Raw genomic sequence first — 20,184 nt, forward strand, 5'->3', positions numbered from 1 at the left:
ATATTTTCTTTCATTCAGTCTTCATGTGTCTGGTGATTGTGGTGAATTTAAGATGTTGTGACGTGTTAGTCCTTTAACATCAGCTTCCTTCTGAAACAATGATCTTAAATGTGAAAATATTTTATCATGACATACTGTGTGGAACTGAAAAATAATCTGAATCTAAATATGAATCAAGCTATGTTTCCCTAAGAAATGTAAAAAAAAAAACTATTTTATATTTTTTTCTTAGTAGAATGGAAATTTGATTTGTATTCAAATGGTGTTTTTTTTTTCATTTAAATAAAGTAGAATGGTGACATCAGTATTGAATTTAACCTCAATGTGCTGTTAAAATCTTAATTTGACCCTGATGTATTTCATCTTTTTATATGTAGAGCAACTCGTACACTACAAATGTTAAAAAATGTCTCGCTATGGTCTTGTTATATTTCTGTAATAAATATTTTCTTATCTAAATCTAAGGAAAGATGCATTATATATAGCTCATTGCTGTACAGAAAAGTCATCACAAGAGAGAATTTTGGTTGAAATTTGGCATTTATTTAAGTCAAAGCTTTCGATATAACTCAGTTGTGCAGATCACATACATGAATAAGAATGTCTTGATTATTGATCAAATAAACAGTCAGAGATCATTTGTTTTGCATTAATTCATTCATGAATTTCAGCATATACTTTGAAACTGTAAACCCACCACCTAAATTATTTACCCTCATTTGCATTATTTTCTGTTCAACTGATGAACTTATCACAAGAAATCTATTTTTCTTCACCTAACACCTGTTAATATTAATAAATGCATATTTTCAAAAAGACCTTAAGAGGCTATCTGAAAGAAAAAGGCAGTAGTTCTCAAAGCAGGTTAGGGAACATCAAAATAATAATAATAATTTTCACTGGCAAATATTACAATCAATAATCTAGTAATATGATTTAGACTAATGTTTATGAAGACCTTTATTTTTTAGTTGTAAAGTTCTGTATTTCTTGTGTGGCCAGATTTGCCATAATTATTTTTTATGTGCATTGTAATTGCATATTGCTGTGAGCAGCTACACAGCGGTGGATTTGTCACATATGATCAGGTATTCAGGAAGAGCTTGTTGACCGCTGAAGATGACACAAGTCTGTGCCCTGTCAGACACGCTATCATAACGATCCAAAGGGTCTCCCTTCATGGCAGGGGGCAAAATTAAATCTGGAGAACCAATCGTGCATCTCCCAGTGAGGACCTGGGCCTGAATGATGTAGATGTACTGCTCATGTTCCTGTTCCTTCCACAGCCTCAGGGCTCCGTCCACTGTACTGCTGAAGTATATTCCACTGCCATACCTTTGCTCTAGAAATGAAGGAAAACATCTTTAATGAAGATATTGTAACCTGATGCCAAACATCAAAACATCATCTGTACCTTAAAAACACATAGTAAATTCACTTTTACAAGAAATGCCTTCAGAGAAGAATACAAAACCCTAATTATTATTCTGAATGTCTTCACATTTGTGTTACCTGCAGGAGGGGCGAACTCTTTCTGAAAGCCAACTCTGCAGATGAGATCACAGAACTGAGCTGGCACACGCTGGTAGAGGCACTTGGGTTTGTCTTTCACTCTCTGCTCATTCCTGTCGAACAGCTGCTTCAGCACGATGTTCTCTAGCTTCTCCACCTGCAACAACCAGTGCAACCACATGCTATTAGATGCTAAACTTCCTCATTGCTGCCTTTGTATGTTGTTGTTGAATGAAGATGAAAAAAAAGCAAGAGAAAATTGCATGGCCTATAAAAGATTGATAAACACTTAAAAATAAAATGTAGCATTGTATGTATGATGTTAACGAATTCACCTTGATGATTCGGCGCCCAAAATCCTCCAAGGCTCTCCTTCCTTCTTTTTCAAAATACTCTCTGCTCACAGGAGTTCTTGCATAAAATGAACCTTTGAAAGGAGCCAACAGGCCTGTGGTGTAAAGAAGACTCTATCAGGTGAGCAGATGTTATGCTACACTGAAGTAATTACTGAATGTATTAAATAAATTCAATAGAAATATTAAAAACATACATGTCCGCTTCATGGAGCTTATTCTTCCACTGTTGTCAACCAAAATCATGGCCTTCAAGTTGAATTTGTGGTTATTGAACGCACGGTTTTCAATCCCTGCCAGATAAGCTTTCTCCAAAACTGCACTGATTTCAGGTGTTTGTATCCAAGGTTCATCTTTACAGCTCCAGCGAACCACAGAATACAAAATGTCTTGTTCTTCAGCTCGGGCGAAGTCCTCCTGGGCTTTACAAAGCATGAACTCCACCTCAATTGCCACACAGCTGACATTTGAAGGACTTCCAATGATGGTTATGCCGCCATTACCACTCCTGAAGAACTCTTCAATGTGAACATCAAACATTGTTTGGAGAGAGAGCAGGTGTTCATGGTCTCTTTGTCCAAGATATATGACATGGTTATTCTTTATTGTTTTGTTTTTTGATGGCTTTAGCATATTAATTGTCCACTCTTTTGCTTCTCTCAGGGCTTCTCCGCAGGAACTTTGGAACTCAACAGTGGGTGTTTCAATTGCTGTGGTTTCTTTGGATGCAGAAGCAAAGCCTGAAAGCATTTGAGAGTGATATAAGAACATTTATCTCAGTGGTTTTCATGAGTAGCTGGGCAAAGTGTGACACTTTTGAAATCAGAAACATGAAAGTAAATAAAAACAGTAATATATGTTGCTCACTTGTCACATCAATGCGTGCTTCTGAGGACTTTGCCTGTCCTTTCCTCCTTTTCATCTCGTTATCAAAAGCCTAAACATTATAGAAGAAACAAATGTGTGAAAAAGTAAGTTTTCTACTTAATTTCAGTTGTGCTTGATTAATTTTACCAACTGTGCTGCACATAATTTTTATATATTCACTTTTTTCATATTAGTAACCAAATGCAGATTGAAGAATTCTGTCACTGAAAAGCATAGTACACAATTAGAATATGTCACCTCCAACATTTCATTGTCCTTTGGAAACACAACAAAGTATACATCCAGTTTATTGATGCTCTGTTTGCCCAATTCTGCCACAGCCTCTGTCATGATTCCAGCAACATCTCGCTTCTGAAAGCCCAGATTACCAGTACCAATTGCTGGGAAGGAGATGGACTTGTATCCCCGAGCAGCTGCTCTCCTCAGACATTCTGAGACGCCATTTTGAAGAGACTACATACAACAACATAAGACAGTGGGTACAGATATTGACAGGCATAAAGATATGAATCACAGATAAATATATATATATATATATATTTTGTAAATGCCATCTACCTTATGGGACATATCTGTCAATGCAGTATGATATACTGCTGTACATTTCAGATAATTTCCACTTGTCATATAGAGATCACCACCTGAGAACCTTGTGGAGTTTTTTATTTTGTTAATCTCATCTTGAATCTTTCTGCCAGCTTTCATCCAAATAGCTTTTGAAATCTCTCCATGGGACAAAACACGGTCTTTCGAAATTGTATTGACAATTACATCAACCTGGAGATTGAAGCAAAGTAAATGTTCATATTTCTGTCACTCAGTTGCACATAATTCCACAATTTTAATTTGTTGTACAATTCAAACAAATTTGTATTAAAAGATTTAAAAGTCATGAGATGTTAGCAGTTTGTTATAATTATATAAAACAGTTGTGACAACTAACAACATCTCACTGAGCATTGTTGGGTGCTTGACATTAGTCTTACCTCTTCCTCCTCAATAAAGCCCCTTTTAAGGTGCAGTGTTACATTGCCACACTGCAAACTGTTCCTTGAAGAGGATGGCATGCTATGGCCTTGCACGGCCCCACTGTATGAGCCAATGATGTTGGCCGGATCTAAATTCGCTCTAGTGGCTCTCTCCATTTCTTGGACTGAGGGTTCATCATTATTGACCAGATGGATTTCCACATTCTTGCCATAAAACCCTTTATAATCATGGAACTGCTTTATAGCCTTTACAATAATTTCTGCACAGAGATCTCTTGGAAAATTGAAAAGGCCAGAACTCAGAGCAGGAATTGCAACAGAGGGAATGTTTTCATTTACAACTATTTGTAGGATACTAATAATAGCATTATGTAACAAGGGTGCAGCTTGATCAAGCTCCTTCTGGGATGGATTTGGAGGCACGTGGGGACCTACAGCATGTATGATACATTCACAAGGGAGATTTCCAGCAGGAGTGAACACTGCCTGACCGGTTTTCACTTTTCCTACTTGCTTAATAATATCCTCACTGTATTTCTGAATCGTTGGTCCCCCAGCATCACTCAGGGCTTGTGCAAGACCTCCTCCATGCTTTAGCTTCTCATTGGCTGCATTGACCACAGCAACCACTTTATGACGGGTAAGATCATCTTTCCAGACTGATATTTCCACTTCGCCGGACAGCTTTGTGGAGTACCTCTTCTCACCACATAAGGCATGACCTGTGCTACCAAAGGAGCCAGCCTCTTCCATATTATGGAGAATAGCCATGCAATTAAATTTTGCCTGAACAGCTTGGCAAAAGGTACTTTGACATTTTCCCAGAATGGCAGCCTGCTCTGCAACCAGTGGAATCTGTTGTATGTCACTCATGGCTTGTAGCTTCCTCGGGACACAGACCACTATGGCTTTGGGGGAAAATGAAGTATTGACAATTATACAAAAATATCTGACCAAAGAATCATTAGTGGAAACATCATAATGGAATTTGTACAAGATTTATATTGGAATGTCTTTCATAATTTGGAACCAATCCTAATGGATACTAGGCCTACTTAGGATCAATTAAGCCTCCTTTAGGAATCAAATAAAATGCTACTATGGGTGATATGCCAAAAATATTATTGTCAATATTTTTGTGACAGTTAATCTTTGACAGTAAAGTCATAGAAATAGGTGGCATAGCTGCCTACCGCAAAAAAAAAAGAAAAGAAAAAAAGAATTAATATTAGATTTTAAAAAAACTGTGATTCATGCTAACTGAAAATATTTTAACACCTAGTCTCTAATATTCTGTTTCACAAAGAAAGAATTTAAGATAGGAATGAGGGCGAGCACTGATGACTTCATTTTTATGAACTATCCCTTTAAACTGCACAACAATAACAGAACTGGACAATTCCGCAACATAAGAACCAGATAAAATTCGATTTACAAACACTAAAAATTAAGGGAGTAAAGCTAGTTAAGTTATGGTTTTGCAATCAACAATTTAAAGCATAAACGCCGTGTTTTATCCGTGTCCGTGATAATGCTGAAACGCGTCGTCAAACTGCAACAAATCCTGATCATAGATCAGGAAGTAAAGTTCCATGTAGAACTGAAGTGGCTACTTGTTTTTGAAATGACAAACACATCTTATCGTAGTTTTGACTAACTTCTATCAAAACAGCTTTCAATGACTGTCAAACATCACATAAAAAGTTCGTTGAATTGAAATCGAAAGCTAAAAGAGTTGCGGGACCTTCAATGCATTAAATGCGAACAGAGGTCGATTTACTCAATAACCTATGCTAATCTGTTTACTCACCTTTTTATTTTATTTACTGCAATATTTTCCTAGTTTTTTTTCCAAAACTGCGATGGTTTCACGTTTCGAAAAGAGACCACTAAATGGGGTTCTGCTTGAAGCTGAAACTATTTTTTTGTTGTTAGGGAAAAAACCCCGCCTCGTGCATGACCATAGGCTGCAAGGAAATCAAAAGTGAAAGTTTAGACATTCTCTGGTTTCAGCCTTTTACACTGGGTTCGACAAACACCTCAGTCACAGGGCAGACGGACATGGCTGGAGAGTTCCCATACGCTCTCTGCGTGGAGGGCCAGTGGGACCCAAACACTCCCAAACTAAAAAATAAACTTACCATCTATTTCCAGAGTAAGAAATCCGACGGAGGCGACTGTGAGGTGGAATACGGCGTTTCTGACAGACAAACAGCAACTGTTCGATTCAAAACAGAGGAAGGTGAAGTTAGCCTAAACTCCTTACGAATTCTGACTCCCTGTTATAGGCTACATATCACGCATAAATCGTAAAGTGATGCGTTTAATATTATAAGTTTCATAATATTGCTTAGGCCTATGTCGAAAGATGTTGTGGAGTTACCGTGGGAGGAGACCATGAAACGAAACTGATCTGGAAAAAAAAATGATCCAAAATAAACAGCCTACGCTTGCTCAATGTATGTTCTGATGTTTTTTTCTCAGTGAGACAGCGAGTTCTGAACAAACAAAGGCATGAGCTCAAGATTGGTCAAAAAACAGTGAAAATCATTGTGAGTCTTCCGTCATCAGACGCTTCAGTTCCTCATGTGAGTATTCAATATCACAACCGAGTAACATGAATGGCTAATACTTTGACATGAAGTAAAAACTAAACTTTGTTTTCTAGGAATCAACCTCTTCGGTCAGCACAATCACGGGTAAGTCCCGATACTTCATAATAAACCCTGTTCTGCTGCCCTCTGCTGGTCATGCCAGCATGAACACTTTCTTCCACAATGTATCCCAGCCATAGACTAAAAGTCCCAGCTAACAAAAATTTTAAGAACGTTTGGTTAAAGTTCCCATTAAGTCAAACGTTATTTCTGAGTGTTGTCCAGTAAAAAAAAAAAAAAAAAAAAAAATCCATGGTTAATAAACAGAAAGCATTAAAGGAACGTTCTATTTTATAACTTTGCAAACATTAGGCTATGGAAACTTTACTTTTGATTGTTCTCTTAACGTTCTGAAACAAGTAGTAGCCTAAGTAATAACATTTACAAATATTTCAGGAAAAATTCCATTAACAACTTATAAATGTTTTTGTGCTACCATTTTGTAAACGTTAATGGAACAAGGTTTGTTCATCATTCAATCTGAATGAGTTGAGTTGAAATTTTGATTTGAGTTGAAATTTTACCTCACCTGTATACAGTTTTAAAGTTGCCGCTGAGAAAAAAATTGTCCACTTCAGCATAGCTTCAATAGAATTAGCAGTTGCAATAAGATGAACACTACAACAATATTACAGTAATATTACAGTTTTTTTTTAAAAATGCTTTCACACTAAAAGTAGTACTTAAGGCCCACTTGGCAAAACTCATATACCTAATCTTCAGACCAAGTCTGCAAAACTGCAGCTTTACACTGAGTTTGCATTTGTAAAACAAACGTTTTGCAAACACAGTTCCCTTTTAATTGAGAACGTCAGATGTAGTCGACGTCGACTGACTGGGGATCACGCTAGGGCCAATCGTGATCCCCATTCAGTCGACGTCGACTACATCCTCCGTTCCCTCCTTCAGGGAACGGGGGTTGCATACACAACCAGGACGTTCTCTAGGCAAGGCAAGGCAAGGCAAGTTTATTTATATAGCACATTTCATACACTATGGCAATTCAAAGTGATTTACATAGACAGGAAATAATCATAAAATAAAAGCAAGGAAAATTCAAACAGTTATTCAAAAGCTTTACATAGAAAATAATTATAATAATCACACTATAGCAATTCATAGAGCTTTGCATAGAAAATAGACACAAAATGAAAGCAGGGGGAATTAATGCAGTTATAAAAGGAATTAAAGGAGATAAATGATACAGTTATAAAATTAATTAGAGGAAAATGAATTAAAATAGTAAAAAGATTATACATAGAATAAACTTCTCATCTGGCAAAACACCGGTGTATCTTATTTTGACTCTGAGATTTCCCCATGACGGTCAGTATTCATCTGTGGATTTTCAGTAGTATCTGAGCCCACCAGATTCTGTACCAATCCAGACCAGTAATCCGTTCTAGTCACCACAGTGTTCCATTGACCGTCATGAGTCAATCCCTCTCAAACTCCACCACAGGATTTAGTGCAAAACACCAGTTCATCATATCAATCAGTGCCATTTGAGTTCAGTTTAGAATCAAAAGGAAGAATACAGTAGTTTAGAATCAAACGGAGAATGCAGAAATAAAATATAGTGTAATCAGTCGAACGCACAGTGGCACAGTGCTCATTCAGTAAATGCACAGCTAAACAGATGTGTTTTGAGTCTGGATTTGAATGTGGCTAGGAGCACATCTGATCTCTTCTGGAAGCTGGTTCCAGCTGCGGCTGGCATAGTAGCTAAAAGCAGACTCTCCATGTTTAGAGTGAACCCTTGGTATTTCTAGCTGATGTGATCCTAATGATCTGAGTGATCTTGGGTTTATATTCAGTGAGCATATCTGCAATATATTGAGGTCCTAGGCCATTGAATGATTTATATACTAGTAGTAATACTTTAAAATCAATCCTAAATGTAACTGGGAGCCAGTGTAAAGACCTGAGGACTGGTGTGATATTTCTGCTCAGAATCCTGGCAGCAGCGTTCTGCATGAGCTGCAACTGTCTCATGGTCTTTTTAGGAAGGCCAGTGAGGAGTCCATTAAAATAATCCACCCTGCTGGTGATGAAAGCATGAACAGGTTTCTCTAAGTCTTGTCTGGAAACAAAGCAGACAAGGAGACAGGAGACAGATCACTTAAAACTAACAGCTCTTGTGTTTAATTTATTAAACACTGCCAATTAAATACCACAATCTTTTCCCAATTACCCACACCCAACGATCATGTGTGAAAAAAACACTTACATAAATTGATCACTTAGAAATCAAAACTCAATGTTTTCAGAAAAGAAATTATTTGTACCCTCTTGTATTTGTTTATAGTGTAAATATACCTAATTTGTTCACTTAGAAATCCAAACTTAATGTTTTGAGAAACAAATACATTTTTGATTCTTGCATTTCTGTTTATTTTGTAAATATATACTGAATATGCATACAAGTCACCTTTATTTCTGTAGCACTTTACACAAAAAAACTGTTAACATAACATGATGTATTGAATAACAAGTTATCTTTCTTCTGCGGCCAGCTCGTTTCAAGCCGCAACATAAACGAGGGATCAAACACCAGCGTTCAATGAATGATTTTTTTTATTATTTTCCTTAAATATAACAATAACCACTCATAACAAACATAAGTCTAGGGAAAATAAAGAAACAAAGAAATAACAAACAAAATAACTACAACAAAATATTAAAGCTACATGATATAAGATACGTATAGAAAGAAAATCAATGAGATGCTAAGAGCTGCGCCTGTGAGAAACTATCCCACAAAGAGAGGGTGCTAACCAAATGAAAACTCCGAGCACTTATACACTCCATTTCCCTAATTAGCAATTAACACGGGGGAGTGACTCAAAACTTCCACAGACTGCCACCATCAAATAAGGAGAACACTTGGGGCGTTACAATGATACAATGGGGTTAAATGGGGTTAAAGGCACAACTTAAGTAAAATGTTAAGGAATACATATATATATATATATATATATATATATATATATATATATATATATATATACATATTGATTGATCAACATTGATGGAACAACACATTTTGTGGCATAATAAATCATTAAAGTGGTTTGTTTTGCTTAAAAATCTTAGGTGCAATAAAGCCCCCAATATTGATATAAATACTTTAAAGACTCACTGAGATTAAAACCTCGTTTACGGGAGTGTCCTGGCCAAGATAGGCAGCTGAGTTTACATAGACAGTTTTTACATCAAAGTTACGGCACACATTAACATAAAAAACAGAAACATCATTACATAGACATAAACAACTGGTTAAAAACATTTACACACCATTCAATTATTGGGACGACATATACGTGCAACATTTCAACCATAAATAAATTATAAATGTTAGCTTATTTATGTTCATTACCTGTCTAGCGATGTATGTTTATGCTGAAATATAATTAAATAATGATTTGTATTTTAAAAAACATCTATCGCTTGTCATTATGTGTAGTAAGTTGCCTCACATGATTTATGTTTCATGCTTCAGAATTTCTATTAAGTGAGCATAGTGAGCATCGATGCTCCCTGGTTTTCACTGTGCATTGTGGGACTTTTTAAGGGGTGAACGTTTCAGTGCACTGGAAGGATTTTGCAATTGAGACAGCCCTCAAAATGGCCGACTCCCTGATCAGTGGTCACTGATCTAGGGAGCTGATTGAGAAGAACCCATGAACTAACTCTGGAAACAGAATGATTTGATTAATATCATATTTTTAAATATGATGGTTTCATATTTATCTAACCATGTCATGTCAACAAATGGAAAAGTCAGCCAGCTATTTATTATCATGTTAATGATTGTGCCTTTATCCCCAACAGCAGGGGTGGGGGTTTTTTTTACCCCAAATAACATACTTTTACATATTCTTCAGCTGTTGAAAAAGTGTTGATTTAATTACCTTTAACAAAACTGAAATCTGAAATCATTAACAAGACCTTTGTCTCAAAATAGATTCAATAATTGTATCTATAATTTAAATCTGTAACATTTTATAAAATACAAAATATTAGATCAATTAGCTTATAATCAACTTTGCACTGCAGCCCACGATTGCGTCAAGGATCAGCCACATTTCCACTTACATTGTGAAATGCAGATGTTTAGGAAAGTTCTGCGGCAAGTTTTTGTGCCATGTAGTGTTTTTAAGAAGTTTAAAATCAAATGCCTCGGTGCACCTTTAGCCTCATTGTACCCTATATATTACAGTTTTTCTGAATTTCTAAAACACATTTCTTGAAACCAATCAACCACTTTCTGAAAAACCTTAAACACAATACCAAATCACCAAACTACATTCAAAGAACATCTGACTCTTCTGGCAAAAAAAACAAACATTATATCTGTGCTCAAAATCAAACAATGCTTTCAGATCAAACACAGCCAGTCAAAATATAAACACTACAGATCATTCATTAGACACAACATCAAAAAATGGAGAACACAGCATCCAAAGCATGCAGTTACAGAAAAAAGTACAGTAAATTAATTTTGCTATTACTTTAATAAAAAGTTTAGTAATTGTAACTTACAGTAAGGTGCATACATTGTATACTGTATGCATTGCAAGTATAGTATTTTGTACTGAATATTGTATAGTACTGATTCAACTGAATGTCTGTATTCAACACTTGCATACTGTAAATTATAGTAGTCCAACTGCAAAAGCCAAAAAGTTTTTTTTAAATAACTCTAAATGAAAAGCATGTAACAGTACACTCAAAAGAGTTGTGCAACTGCAAAATCAAAGTTAGTGAGAGATTCATTCTGCCTCGGCATCTCTTCTTCGTGTTGGCTCCAGCCTGAGGATTTTGTCCACATTACAGGCAATAATGTCTCTTGCGAGGCGAAAGGAAAAACCCTGTGGTGTGCCGGTTCAAGCCTTGACAACACTGTCCACACCTTGCTCTTTCTTGTCCTCATCCTCTTCCTCCTTTTCCACCACCTCTTACACATACTCTTCCTCCTCTCCGTCTCAGAGTGTTTCCATCTATTGTTCGTATCAACATTCAGTGCAACTGTGCACTCTGAACTGACTTATTTTGTACAGTTGGTTTGATCACATCATTAGAAATAAGTGTGAACAATTTTGAGTCGTTGTGTATAAACGATGACAAGTGTATTGCAGTTGTGTTAAACTTTTGCCTTGCCTGCCTTGTTTAGCATTTTGCAACACAAGTGCATCACAGTGTGATATGTGTTGTTGTGAGTGAGAGTGTTTTTCAATGTTTTTCAAAAAGTGCATGAGATTTGCAAATGGTGTCTAACTGCCTGCACTTGTTTAAGGTTTAACAGAAAGAGTGATTTATTTGACAAATCGGTTTAGGCTATTGAAAATGTGGTTCAGAGAATGGGGTTTAGTGTTATCTGACTGTTCATATGAGGAAAATCTGATCACTGGGTGGCGTGATTGACCAATCAGAATCAAGTATTCTATAGCCGTGGACAAAAAGGGATAAGTATACTACTTAATAGATTTTATTCAGCTTTAGCATGGTCAGTTGCAAATGAAGGATACCAAGCGTAATAAATGTTATTTTTAGAAATCCTTAAGTTAATTATATATTTGTATCAGCAGCACAACTAACACCGTATAGAACACACCGTGCTGCAACAGGAAGTTGCAGTCTGTCTACACCAGACGTGACAAAGCATTGCAAATCCAATTGTTCTTTGTGTCAGAAATGGCATAGGTGCTTGGAGCACATCAGAAATAGAACGGGGCATCAGTTCATGAGAAATGTTGCACCACATTGCATCCAGTGTAGACAGCATCACTGATTATAATGGATTCTATTGTTTTTTGCTGCGTTGAGTCGCACCACTCACCACCATTGAAGAGACACTGTGTGAAACTTTTCAGATGAATGATGTTTTTATATTCAGGTGAACCCCACTGTGAAGAAGAAGAAGAAGAAGAAGAAGAAGAGACGGTTGAGCCACCTGAGAAAAAAGAAGAAGATACAACCCATAGATCAGCTGTAATTGAAAACATCCAAAACAGCGGTCAAGAGTTTCTGACAATGCTGGTGGAAAATGTGCTGAAAGGATCTTCTGCCGAGTCAAATGACTTCAGCATTGAAATGATACCAGAGAGCAATTGTGCTGTGGTAACCTTTTCTTATAGCAAGGGTAAGACATGGGTTGTGTTTCCCAGTAGAGTATACTCTTCAGATGTACATGCAAAATTGGAGGGGGTGGGGGGAATGTTCTGGGTGTTGATCACCTTGCCTCTAACCCACATTTCCTGTTACTTATATTTTGTTCCATATAGATGCAAACAACTTCATTGTATCCTGCCCAAGCAATGGAATTATTAAGAGGAAAAACATAAAAGTCAGATTACTTGAGATGACATCAAAGGTGAAAGCTGAAGGCTTACCCCCGAACACCAACTTAGACTACCTCATGCTCTATTTTGAAAAATTTGGAGAAGTAGAGGATGATGGGGTTACAATGGAAACGTATCAGTCAGCAATAATAACTTTTAAAAATCCTGAAGGTACATGAAGTGGTTACAATAAAAATCTTTTTATTGAATTTAATTTTGACATATGCATAAACTATACAATGTGTGCTTTTTCAGATGTGCAAACAGTCATCAACCATCAACATCAGATTAAAAAGCAGCCTTTCAGAGTACTACCATACTACGAAACACTACAAACAGCTCTATATGGTAAAGATAGACCCACTCTGAGACTTCCAGAGGAATTTACTGAGAAGATTGATAAGACTATATGGCACCACTTTAAGGAAAACCAAAAATCTCTGGGTTTAGTCACCCAAGCTATGTCCAGTCATTTTTGTGAGATGGATTTTCAATCCTCAGCAGTAAAGATCAGTCCTTCATCATCTTTACTTAACCGAGGCGGGCAGACAAGAAAACTCATTCAAACATGGAAAGAAAATGCCCTCTCTGGGTTCTCAGTGGCAATGTCTAACTTTAAATCCATTGAGCTCCACATTCAGAAGGATGCATGGACAGAGATACAGCCTGAAATTCAAAATACAGTGATGGGAGAGGCAGTCACACTGGTTCCCTGCACAGATGAAGGGACAATAGCTGTAGCCGGACTGAAAGAAGATGTGGACAGGATTGAGGGAATTCTGAGACAAACTGTTCAGAGAGTCACCCAAAGAATCCAAAGGGAGAAGGGTAGTGAGACTGATGAAATAAAAATAACTCCATCCATTTACACGCTTCTTTTCTGTGATGGTTTGGAACAGCAAATTCAAGACAAATTTCCAGAAATGGACATAACATACCATGCGCACAGCCAAAAGTTAACTCTTTACGGTCTAAAAGATGAGATGCTGGAAACAAAGAACGATATACTGGAGGCTGTTCTTAATTTAATTCGTAAACCAATTGAGCTCCACCAATCTGTTTTAGATTTTCTACACAAGAAGGATCTGGAGGAAATGTCCAAAGTTTTGTTTTTTAACAAAGAAATTAATGTAGCATTAGAATCTGATGGAAAGAGAGTTTTGCTTGTTGGAAAAACAGACAATGACTTGGATGTTGGTGAGAAGCGACTGCAGACAGATCTGGGTCATTTGAGCTTCAACGTAGAAGATCCCAGTGTTCTAACAAGATCAGATTGGCAAGACCTTGTCTCTCACATAAAAAACTATGTTAAAAATGTTACAATACAGACATCCATCAACCAGGTGGTGGTTTCTGGTTTTGTAGAGTCTATCAAGGATGTTGAACAAGAGTTAAATGATTTTGTTCAGAAAAACTCACACATAGAGAAAACTCTGAAGGCTCACAAGACCGTTGTCACATTCATCAAGGATCACAAAAGGCAGGATTGGCTTGAAGAGGTGAAAGGTAAAGTGAATGTGGACTTCAAAGATGAAACCATCATGATCAGTGGCCCAAAGCTTTATGTGACTGAGTGTGTACCTGTATTTGAGGACTTGCTTACGTCTGCGCATCACTGCACCATGAAAATAGTTAAACCAGGGGCAAAGAAGTTCTTCAAGGAGAAAGAGTCAGTGTGTGTGACATGTGCCAAGACAAATATGAATTGTTTGGTCCAATTAATAGACGAGTATGACCACCCACATGACACTGTTCAATCACAGATAATAAAGCCTGCTTATCAATATAAATCACATGAAGGAATTGAAATTACAGTCAACAAAGCTGACATGTGTTCATTTCAAGCGGATGCAGTGGTCGGTGCATGCAAAGAGACCCTCCTACTGGATGGAGGTTTAGCAAAAGCACTCTCAGATGCTGCTGGTCCTAAACTTCAGAATGCCTGCGACAAGCTTGTCAAAAGACGGAAGTTGACAACAGGTGATGCAGTTCTCCTCGATGCAGGAGGACGGCTGCGATGCAAGCATGTCATCTTAGCAATAGGACCACAATATAATCCTTCAAAACCTCAGGAGTCCGAAAAGCTCCTGAAGAAGGCTGTGAAGAAGAGTCTGAATGTGGCAGATCAAGAAAGCTTCCAGTCGTTGGCAATCCCAGCCATTAGCTCTGGTGCATTTGGTTTCCCTCTGGACCTTTGTGCATGCACCATTGTGAAAGCTATAAAAGAGTTCTGTGATTTTGTTGAAGGGGACATTGCACTGAGGAAGATTCACCTAGTTGACAATAATGATAAAACGGTTCAAGCTTTAGAAGCTGCTGTGAAGAAAATTTATGGGGTCAGTTCACCTACCCAAATCATAACAGCTGGAAGCAGTTCAAGCAGCCAGCAGCAAATCCAAGCAAGCTCTTCTCCAAGCCAACACCAGATAACTGCGCTCTTTCAAGGGGCATCACAAAGTTTTCAGACAAAAGAAGGCTTAACTATCACACTTATGAAAGGAAACATTGAGGATACAACAGTGAGTTAAATATTTACAGATTATGCATAATATTATTTGGTGTATTGTTTTTTTCTGATGTGCATTTTTGTATTTGAAATATCAAAATGTCTAGAGATTTAGTTTTTTTCTAAAATAAGAAGGTTTTTTTTTGTTGTTGTTCAAGAAGGTCTTAGGTCCTGTTCCTAAGTGAATGCTGGAGCATGATTTGAGCAAACTAATCATTTGTAAATAAATGCTCTTTTTTTGTATAGATGGATGTTGTTGTGAACACTCTCAGCAGTGACCTGAATCTTGGTGTAGGAGCTATTTCAATTGCCCTTCTCAAAGCAGCTGGTCCACAGCTTCAGGTTCTGCTCAATCAGCAAGTCACAGGCTCTGCAAACGTCGGAGCAGTCTTTGAAACAGCTGGTGCAAACCTGAAGAACAAACTGGTGTTCCATGCAGTTGTACCACATTGGAATCAGGGACAAGGGAACGAGTCAAAGGTAGTACTCATTGATTGATTTAGAGATTAGTATTCAAAATCTGATGCTTTTGATGACTTTTTTTATTCTCTTTGATCAGATGCTGGAGGATATCGTGGATAAGTGTTTGGGTCAGGCAGAGCAGCGTCAGCAGAGCTCCATTGTTTTCTCTGCCATTGGCACAGGAAACCTGGGATTTCCAAAGCCACTGGTGGTCTGTACAATGCTGGACTCGGCCTTCACGTTTAGCAGTAAAAGAAGTTCAAAGCACGTGAAGGAAGTGGTATTTGCTCTTCACCCCAAAGATACCCAAACCATTCAGGTATCTGATATATGATCTCATATCAGCCTTTTTTTAGATCCATATGGAGTCACAATTCCGCATTTTGCAGATTTTGTACAATAATAATGTTATTTTAACCCCAGTAATACTATATGTCGTTCACAACAGGCATTCACAGATGAGTTCAGCAAAAGGTTCATAGGCCAGTCTGCCTCAGCGAGTAACCCCACACAGCCACAGAGCACAGCTGCTCAAAACTTCACACAGCCACAGAGCACAGGTGCCCAAAACTTCACTTTTCATATACAAATTACCTCAAACTTATAATTAATTGGTCTCAATGTAATTTTTAGTGGATGTATAAAGTCAGTTCCCCTTGATATGATATTTAGTTCTGTTTTATTTTACAATGAAATCACAGGCCCCTTCTCAAAGGTCACAACGAAATCTGGGATTCATGAGACTACAGTGGGAGGAATAACACTTCAGGTCCTGAATGGTGATATTACTACAGAGAAAACTGATGTCATTGTAAACTCCAGCAATAAAGAGTTCACACTGAAATCAGGTAAAGTTACTAATTCTGAGTTAGTAGAGGGCTGATCATGCTTTTATACGTTACTAATGACTTTTCAAGCACTTGGCCTTTAATTGCTTGTTGCTTCATTTTATAAGATAGGAATAACTGAGCTGAGATTTAAATAAAACAAACTTTTATCTCAAACTGTAAAGGTGTCTCAAAGGCTATTATGGAGAAGGCTGGTCCAAACGTAGAAGCTGAGTGCCAGCAGCTTGGTGAGAAGCATGTTTTATTTCCTAAACTAAAATATTTTTATAAGATTTAACTAATAAATAAATTATATATTAAATAATACTTTTTAATAATCTTTTCACATGTCTTGAAATTTTACACAGTTTAGCACACAGAACAGAGCAGGTGGTGCTTTATAATTCTGGTTCAATGTGTTTTTCCAGCGGCCAAGACTAACAGTGGACTGATAATGACTCAAGCGGGGAATTTACAGTGTAAAAAGATCATCCACATTTCAGCACAAAGCAATGCTATTATGATCCAAAAACATGTTAAAAAGGCCCTGGAAATGTGTGCCAAGGAAAAGTTAACCTCCATTGCATTCCCAGCTATTGGCACAGGTGAGAACAGATGAGAGGGAAAGTGATATTGTTATATGTCACACAATGACTGTCCTTACATATAAAGAAAGCATATGAATACAATTTCTATAAGTAATATACCTGTATTAGTTTTCCACTTCACTTGTTTTTTTAAAAACATATTTGTATGTATTATTTGTACAATACATTACAGTATACAGCCATACAGTACATTATTTTCTCAAATTCTGGTTTAGCATTATATATAAATAAGTGGTGAACTGGTGACAAGGTTTTTTTTTTTTTTTATCTTACATTAACTTTGGCAGCCCACATTCTTACAATATTTTTTATATAAAAAATAAAAACATGACTTTCACTAAAAACATGAACATGGTTCATAGTCACATTTCTTTCTTTTTCTTAGGACAAGCGGGGTTGTCTCCAGGTCAAGTAGCAGACTCCATGATGGATGGTGTGGTGGACATGATAGGAAAATCTCCCCAGTCCACTCTCAAGCTGGTCAGATTGGTTGTGTTCCAGGCCCCCATGCTCCCTGAATTCCTCAAAAGCATGCAGTATCGAGAAAATGGACCTGCCAAACAAGAGAAAGAGAGTACATGGTCAAAAATCAAAAGTATGAATTTCATCACTTTCACTTCAACCTAATTTCATAGAACATGTAATTTTTTGAGTAGCCTTTAAAACATTACAATTTTAATTCATAAAACTGTGTAGTTTAGAAGTGCATATTAATGAGGTCATGCACAACAAAGATATCAAACGCGACTTGACTGATTTCTGTATTCCAATTTTGTGAATGTTGCAGCATATGCTAAATCCCTCATCAGTGGATCTTGGGAGAAAGAAATGAAACAACAAGGTGGCAAAGACTTTGTCATTGAAGGCGTGCAAGTAGATCCAGTGTTTCTTTCTATCTGTGGACCATCGCAAGCAGAAGTGGACAAAACAAAGCATTTCTTAGAGGATATGATCACTCAGGAACAAGTGTTCCAGTCTATCACAGACACAGCCATACTTAACTTCTCAGACAAAGACCAACAGCGAATCCAGGACCTGCAAAGCACTATGAATGTGACTATAAGGTTAGACTACAAAGCCCATAAGGGTTCAGAAGGGACCTCAGGACAGGCCACACTCACAGTACAAGGTCTCAGCCGAGATGTTCTAAAAGCCACTCAGGAAATCCAAGAAATGCTCAAAACAGCCAAAGAGGATGAGATACTCAAAAAAGAAATGGATTACACAAGTGAACTTGTGGATTGGCAGTATGAACAAGGTGGGCAATATAAAAGTTTTGATCAACGTACAAATTGGGAGTTGGAAAAGGCCCTCGGCAGCCAAGCTCCAGACATCAAAATTTCCTTCCAAGGCCAAACGTACCAGGTCAAACTGCCTGAGGGTCCTGCGGTGAGCACCACTGGAGGAAACAAGATGAACATCCAACGCATTGACAGACTGAAAGGTATTTGCTGTGTAGTATCATTTATCAATAAGAAAAAAGAAAATAATACATATATAAAAACTCAATTAAAGTGAATAAATGTGTAAATTATTATCTTTGTAAATAAAAGATGTGAACTAATTTTAAATGAGTAGTTATTTTTCTCCAGCTACTGAAAGTATCCCACAGCATTGGGATGCCATGGCACCTAATGACTTGTACCAAAAGTTTAATTTGCAACCGACCAGCACAGAATACAAAGACGTATTGGGGCGCTTTCAGGCCACTTGTCCAAACAACAAAGTCTTGAAGGTGCGTTTCATTTTATTGTATTGTTTTTTAGTGTTTTATGAACAGTTCATTCAATTTTATAGGATTCCAACCCCAGTTAAGATAGAATTCTTAGAATGGGTGTCGGTGGATCTAATTTTTTAATTAGAACGGCAGTGCAATAAATTGTAAATGACAAGGAAATAAACACATGACAACTTCACAGACAACTCAATTTTATACTCGTATTCATTATGGGATTCTTGTCTGGTTTTTACACCCGTTTTTTTTTATTATAGATTGAACGAATCCAGAATCCTGGGATGTGGAAGAACTACCAGAATAACAAAAGTGTTATGGAAAAAAAGAATGGTCATCAAAAGAATGAGGAAAAACTCTTTCATGGAACCAGTGAGCAGACTATCAATCACATAAATAAGAGTGGATTTAATCGCAGTTATGCAGGAAAAAATGGTAAATCATTTATTACAATCATTATAATATTCGCATTCCATCATTATATTTGAAGTGGTGTATATATGTATTTGTCATCTCTTAATTTTTCCTGTTACAGCTGCAGCATATGGAAACGGCACTTACTTTGCACGTAATGCAAGCTACTCTTCTAGCAACACATACTCCGTGCCTAATGCTCAGGGACATAAGCACATGTACCTCTGCAGAGTCCTTGCGGGAGACTTCACTAAAGGAGCAGGTGGGATGATTGTGCCACCTACAAAAAATACCAACTGTGACCTGTACGACACAGTTGTGGACAACCCTGCTGCTCCTACCATTTTTGTGGTATTTCGTGATGATAATGCGTATCCTGAATATTTAATCACTTTCACTTAGTCATTTGAAGATCAATCATTTTACACAGTGAAACTGAGGGCTTGATCACATCAGACACAATCAGGGAGAAGATTTTTAAATGACTGTACTGTAGTTCCCATAATGTTCCTTACTGAATCATTAAAAATCGAAAGGGCTTTAATGACGGAAAATGTGCCTTATAATGCCTTAATAAATATTTTTCTGTTGTTTCTGCTGTAAAATGTTTAACTGTAAAGTTTACAAAATTGTTGTTTAATTCTGATGATATTTTCACTAAATATGCACAAACAAATATGTATGCACATTTAAACAAACTGCACTGCAAATAAAGAACTTCAAAACTTCAAATTGTTTTATTGTAATTTCTTACACCCTTATACAACTGATACTTTTGACATTCAAAAAAGCGTATAGGCACAATCCACGTGTATTTGCTATTCCACATCTTAGTTACAAATATAACAAATCAATACAATTATATTTCTTATTAGTGCAGAAAGACATATTGTTG

At 37.0% G+C, this 20,184-nt stretch overlaps 2 protein-coding genes across 2 annotated transcripts; one reads left to right on the forward strand and one right to left on the reverse strand.

The window, feature by feature from the left end:
- Positions 1 to 1,027: 1,027 nt before the first annotated feature.
- parp9 (poly(ADP-ribose) polymerase family member 9) lies at positions 1,028 to 6,377 on the reverse strand. Its single transcript, XM_056251927.1, has 9 exons — positions 6,360 to 6,377; positions 3,740 to 4,628; positions 3,312 to 3,530; positions 2,991 to 3,206; positions 2,733 to 2,802; positions 2,063 to 2,605; positions 1,848 to 1,960; positions 1,513 to 1,669; positions 1,028 to 1,342 (listed from the first exon to the last, which is right to left on the reverse strand). Coding segments are annotated over exons 1-9 (2,496 nt in total). The 5' UTR covers positions 6,362 to 6,377; the 3' UTR covers positions 1,028 to 1,055.
- Positions 5,765 to 19,829, forward strand: parp14rs1 (poly(ADP-ribose) polymerase family member 14-related sequence 1). Its single transcript, XM_056251926.1, has 17 exons — positions 5,765 to 5,984; positions 6,227 to 6,330; positions 6,411 to 6,441; positions 12,296 to 12,541; positions 12,684 to 12,911; positions 12,996 to 15,259; positions 15,493 to 15,726; positions 15,806 to 16,027; positions 16,157 to 16,230; positions 16,405 to 16,556; positions 16,721 to 16,783; positions 16,964 to 17,140; positions 17,529 to 17,738; positions 17,931 to 18,587; positions 18,736 to 18,878; positions 19,136 to 19,310; positions 19,411 to 19,829. The coding sequence occupies exons 1-17, from the start codon at positions 5,804 to 5,806 to the stop codon at positions 19,689 to 19,691; spliced, it is 5,442 nt and encodes a 1,813-aa protein (XP_056107901.1). The 5' UTR covers positions 5,765 to 5,803; the 3' UTR covers positions 19,692 to 19,829.
- The last annotated feature ends 355 nt before the right edge of the window (positions 19,830 to 20,184 follow it).

This window comes from Rhinichthys klamathensis, unplaced genomic scaffold (assembly GCF_029890125.1).
Source record: "Rhinichthys klamathensis goyatoka isolate OS25496 unplaced genomic scaffold, OSU_Roscu_1.1 h1tg000090l_1, whole genome shotgun sequence".
NCBI lineage: Eukaryota > Metazoa > Chordata > Actinopteri > Cypriniformes > Leuciscidae > Rhinichthys > Rhinichthys klamathensis.

Bases quoted from the DNA above. Each gene is read 5' to 3' on its own strand.
- parp14rs1 (XM_056251926.1), top strand. From the start codon at position 5,804: ATGGCTGGAGAGTTCCCATACGCTCTCTGCGTGGAGGGCCAGTGGGAC. The intron at 16,028-16,156 runs GTATCTGATATA...CGTTCACAACAG, and splicing joins AAGATACCCAAACCATTCAG to GCATTCACAGATGAGTTCAG. The intron at 18,588-18,735 runs GTATTTGCTGTG...ATTTTTCTCCAG, and splicing joins ACGCATTGACAGACTGAAAG to CTACTGAAAGTATCCCACAG.
- parp9 (XM_056251927.1), bottom strand. The intron at 3,531-3,739 runs GTAAGACTAATG...TTCAATCTCCAG, and splicing joins GCTTTATTGAGGAGGAAGAG to GTTGATGTAATTGTCAATAC. The intron at 3,207-3,311 runs GTAGATGGCATT...TGTTGTATGTAG, and splicing joins TGACAGATATGTCCCATAAG to TCTCTTCAAAATGGCGTCTC.